Source organism: Zingiber officinale, chromosome 6B (assembly GCF_018446385.1).
Source record: "Zingiber officinale cultivar Zhangliang chromosome 6B, Zo_v1.1, whole genome shotgun sequence".
In the NCBI taxonomy this organism is placed as follows: domain Eukaryota; kingdom Viridiplantae; phylum Streptophyta; class Magnoliopsida; order Zingiberales; family Zingiberaceae; genus Zingiber; species Zingiber officinale.
In genome coordinates, this window is record NC_055996.1 from 122,164,074 (window position 1) to 122,169,205 (window position 5,132).

A 5,132-nucleotide genomic window follows, 5' to 3' on the forward strand; every position below is an offset into this window, starting at 1 on the left:
AATTGATGTTTGAGTGCATGAATATAATAATAAAAAATATAACTTATAGGAGTTAGTTTCACATCATTCCGAGTTCTCTAAGTTTATCAGCCAGTTTTGGCCGAAATTCTTTAGGTCATTCAACCAAAATCGATTGATGAGCTTAAAGGGTTCGGAATGATGTGAAATTAGGTGTTATGAATTTATCTAATTCTTATGATTATATAAATATCTTCAAATATCAATTTGACTCACTGTATGTAGCAGTAATTTTTTCAATATAAATTGATTATTTTTTTAAAATGGTAAAATTAATCAATTCAACTAATATAATTGTAGCAATTGATTGGAGCAGTAACATGGATAAAAATAGAATTAGATCCGTAATTTGATAATTTTTAAATTAGAATATGTAATTTGGATATTTCGAAAATTTTCCTACACGGTTTCATAAAAATTGAAAAAACAATGAATAAAAATTAATCTGTCGTTGAATAATAATTCCATTTAAATAAATAATGAAATTATTTTCATAATTTTTATTTCTCTCCTTTAGCATTGCCATAAAATATCTTACATCTTTAAATTATGTAAAAAATAAATAAATTACGGTACCATCCAACAGAGCCTTACAGAAATATCTTCCCGTACAGGTCTAATATTTTGCAATGAAGGTGGGGCTTTATGGGGCACGTACGTTTCGAGTCTACTAACTCGTGATTTCAATCCAGCCATTGAGTACGAGAAGATCAACGGCTGTTGGATGTTCGATTTTGTCCGATTCCGGTACGAATTCCTAGCGCTCGGTTCGTCCGATGCAGTTGAGAACGAGAACGGGCAGATTCACATCCGACTCCCTCGCCGACCGATGCCCCCGAGTAGAAGAATTCCTATTTCAAGCCCTAGTTCCCTTCATCATCTATGCCGCGGCCATGCGCATCTGGAATATGCCTCTCTGCCGCAAGCCCTAATCCTGTATTCCCTTCGCCCTTCCCGCCGCAGCTCTGTTCGATGTTCGTCTTCTCTCCTGACGCCGATTGCCGCCTGATTCCCACATCTCCAGACCACCCCATCCTGCGATCTCCTTCCCGATCCTCTTTTGATCGTTTAAAAAAGAGAGAGAGAGAAAAAGGTAATGGGCTGCTCTGCGGATGTAGAGTTATTAAGAATTCTTGTTTTTCTTAGCTTGATTGATCATAAGTAGATCAAGTAGAGTAGTGTAATTTTAGTCTAGAATGGAGTTGGTTTCAGAGATTGTTTGGTCACTTATATTGATGAGGCATTGTTAACTCCATGGAAAAAAAATGAAACAATTGTGAATATGAGCTCCGTTAGAGGATTGTTATAAATTTTTTTTATCAATTTGTTCTAACATTTTGTTTTGGTTGTTTTACTCTTATTGTTTGTATTGGTTAACCAACTATATATTGGTGCCCTACCTAGAGCTAAAATTCTGGTTCTGGCGCTGTTTCATCCACAGTTTTGTGTTACCACAGCGTCCAACCATCTCTTATTTCTTCCATTCACAACCCATTCTCTCCTCTTTGTCCCTGCCAGATCTTATGAGTTTTCCTGCTGCACAGAATTATTACTTTGATCTCTTTAAATTATCTTTTGCTGACAGATTCATAAAATTTGGAAGTTATCCATTCTGTTATCTCTTGTTCTCTGTGATTCATACATATTGCTTTTTTAACATGCTGTTGAGTGATGAGCATTAGATTAATAAAGAGGGAGAGGCAAGTATTTTTAATTTCCACTCATACAAATCCAACTTAGCTTGACTGGAAGCTTTCAAGTTAACTTTTCAGTTATCTACATTTTTTCATTTCATTTTATGCTGTCTTTGTTCCTGTTACTACCAATTATTTTATTCTGTTACAATCACAGATAAGAATTCAGAAGAGCTCTTCTGCGATCGATTCAAGTTTAAATCTTTCTGATGGCGGGCCTGGAAGGCCTTGGATTCAATGGCACAAAAAGGCCAAGGAGCGCTACAGTGAGGCGACCTCGGTCTGAGGCACAACTGGTTTCAGAGTCATGTGACATCTCACCACTGTCTCCTAACCCATCCTTGAGTAACTCAAGGAAATTTTCTCCTGATGATGATGGAGGTAGTGAATCCAACATCCGTAGGAAAGAAATTTATCTGAACAACCCTCCTCCAAGGAATTCATCTACTGATATGTCTTTGAAGAAGAATAAGAAGGGTGATAAGATATTTGGAGAGGCTGATGGGGGGTATTACGGAGCTGACAGTTCTAGAAGTGGACATGGGTCTGATATGAAGCGTTCTAGTGAAGGAGTCCTTGCCCCAGCTAAGTGGAAAAGCACTGACAGTGCCAAAGAAGATGCTGAGAGGAGGTCAAACCTAGATGTCAACGTGGGAAAGAGTGGTGAAAATTCTAGTATGCATCAAGTGGAAAGTGCTTCTAATGCAATTTCTGAAAATAAACCAAGGAAGGTGAAGCTCAAGGTTGGTGGAGTGACCCGCACAATATTGGAGACTAATGAAGGTGGAACTTCTTCTGCAAAACCTCCGCGTTCCGTAGACTCATCTCGGCATCGAGTAAAGATTATTGCTAGGGTAAGGTGCTATTGAGGGTAGCTTTTTCTTAGTTAGTTTTTTTTTTCATTCTAAGTTGGAATTTATCATCATCATCATCATGCTGTCTCCATTCCAACTATTTGGAGTTGGCCACATGGATCTTGTCTTTTCATTACTCCGTCTGTCCATGATTTTATATTTTAGTAATATTGAAAACTCATGAATCACATTCAGTTATGTTAATAGAGTTTGTTTTTTCTTTTCCTCCGTTCCTTAGTTTAATTACAAAATCAGTTGGTCGGCTTTGTATGTGTGTTTATCATTTTTTTCTTATTTTCCTTTATTTGTCATCTATTGAAGTTACACCTAATTGCTTGAGATTCATAAATTATAAGTGTTTATCTTTATTATCTTACTTGCATAGGTTGATCGATAAAATATTTCATGTCATATCACAGTCATACAGATTTTTTCCTCTTAATTGGAAATAATTTGTCATGTTTAACATTGTACTCAAGGGAAATCAACTTGGAAGCAAATACCTCTCCCAACTAAAGTTGATCTGTTTATTGTTGTTAGCTTCCCTAGCTCCTGTTATTCATGTTGTTCTATATTGCTCATACTTTTCCAGAATCTTTTATTCTTCAAATGTGAATCTAATTTTTAGCACAAAGAATGTGCAGCATGTTCCACGGCTTTATATATTTTTCCTAATTGTAGGATTACACTGAATGTCGCTCTCTGCCAGAAAAGAAAGAATCCAGTGGATCAAGTTTTACCCGTGGGTTGAAAGAGGATTCTGATGCAACACTTTCTGAAACAAGTTTGTTTGTGAAGCAAGCTGACAAGCTTCACATTGCAACCTCCTCTGAGCCTACCCGTAAGAGCAAGAGGGTCCCAAAGAAGCGTGTGTTTGATGATGAGGACGACGATGAGATCCGTTACCTTGAGAAACTTAAAACTAGTAAGGAATTTACAGATGATTCTGCTGAGATTGATGATAGTGAGAGTGGTGCAAAGAAAAAGAAAATATCTAAGCTCCCAAAAAACAAGAATTTAACTTATGAAATGGATGAAGATTATCCTTTTTCACGATCAAATAAAGAGAATAGGAAGAAGGTAAGAGCAGGAAAGGAATATGATGATACAGATTATATTGAAGAGGAAGAACCTGGTTCTGATGGTGAGCCAGAGATCAAAAGAAGGAAACTAAAGGAAACTAGTGGTTCACCAGCTGATGTTAGAAGTGAGCCACTTACGACCCGTCAACGGGCACTTCAATCAGGAAAAGGTGGCAATGGTGAAAGTTTAATTGAGTTCCCAAATGGGCTGCCTCCTGCACCTTCTAGAAGTAAAGCATAACACCATATTCAATGTTGTGAGCTAATTGGTTAGATCTCTTTTGTTTCTTATCTTGTATATAACTTGCAGAGCAAAAGGAGAAACTATCTGAAGTAGAGATACAAGCTAAGAAAGCTGAGGCAGCACAAAGACGGAAAATGCAAGTGGAGAAGCAAGCTAGGGAATCTGAGGTTTGTTTACCTTCTATTGTTTAAGCTGTTAAATAAAGCATTACGTTCTTTAATTATAAGCTAATTAAACTTAAAACTTCAAGGCTGAGGCAATACGAAAAATATTAGGCCAAGATTCTGACAAAAAGAAAGAAGAGAAGAAACAGAAAGAACTTGAAGAAAAGGTAATTGTTCTTAAAATTCATTAAGCTTATTGTGGTTGACTTATTTTATGTTTTCCCCCTGAATTTATTGTTTTGTGCAGGCAAAGTCAGCTAAGTCCCAAGAGTTAATGCCAAGCACAATTAGATGGGTCCTCGGACCCAATGGCACAGTTGTTACATTTGCTGCTGATATCGGCCTTCCGAGCATATTCAACTCCAAGCCTTGCAGGTAAGATAAAATTTCCATTAAATTTGGTTTTGATAGCTTCTTCACATGAGCAGAGTATATTTTTCCATGACATCATTTGCTTCTGCTATTCTAATGATGGTATTTGTATTTTGCGATAAGCAATTAATTCTGCTAGCCTGCTTTACTAATTGGTACGGTACATTGTTTGAATCCAGTTACCCACCTCCGAGAGAGAAATGTGCCGCCCCAGCATGTCCAAATGCCTACAAGTATCGTGATTCGAAAACAAATCTTCCTTTGTGTAGTCTGCTGTGCTATAGAGTAGTTCAAGTACCGACCAACCAAGATGCAGCCTGAATACAAGTGCTTCTATGTTTGTTATTTTCTTAATGAAGATTCATGGTTATTCCATGATAACCCTGTGTATAATTTTTGTCTTGTTTTTGGACAATCAGATCAAACTAATCCTGAATACGTTACCATGCTTTTGACTAAATGAGATATGTTTGCATAATCGATTCTGCTGTATGCAAATCTGAAACAGTTCCCTAGATTATGCTTCATTTTTCTTATCCTCGTTTGCTTATTGCTGTCAAAATGGCATAACTCACTTGACATGGTGTAATGACTAAAAGGCCAAAGGGTTATTGCCTTGTAGATGTGAAATACTATTCTAGATGACACTAATATGTAAGCTAAGTTTTCTAAGTTTTCTGTTTCACCAAAATGAATCCCTACAT

The 5,132-nt window shown here is 36.9% G+C and overlaps 1 protein-coding gene across 1 annotated transcript; it reads left to right on the top strand.

The window, feature by feature from the left end:
• The first annotated feature begins 797 nt into the window (after window positions 1-797).
• On the top strand, window positions 798-4,906 carry LOC121989304. Its single transcript, XM_042543259.1, has 7 exons — window positions 798-1,111; window positions 1,870-2,566; window positions 3,248-3,878; window positions 3,959-4,059; window positions 4,143-4,223; window positions 4,304-4,431; window positions 4,608-4,906. The coding sequence occupies exons 2-7, from the start codon at window positions 1,922-1,924 to the stop codon at window positions 4,747-4,749; spliced, it is 1,728 nt and encodes a 575-aa protein (XP_042399193.1). The 5' UTR covers window positions 798-1,111; window positions 1,870-1,921; the 3' UTR covers window positions 4,750-4,906.
• The last annotated feature ends 226 nt before the right edge of the window (window positions 4,907-5,132 follow it).

Coding starts and splice junctions, on each gene's coding strand:
- LOC121989304 (XM_042543259.1), top strand. CDS start 1,922: ATGGCGGGCCTGGAAGGCCTTGGATTCAATGGCACAAAAAGGCCAAGG. Junction 2,567..3,247: donor GAGTAAAGATTATTGCTAGG/GTAAGGTGCTAT, acceptor TCCTAATTGTAG/GATTACACTGAATGTCGCTC. Junction 3,879..3,958: donor GCCTCCTGCACCTTCTAGAA/GTAAAGCATAAC, acceptor TATAACTTGCAG/AGCAAAAGGAGAAACTATCT.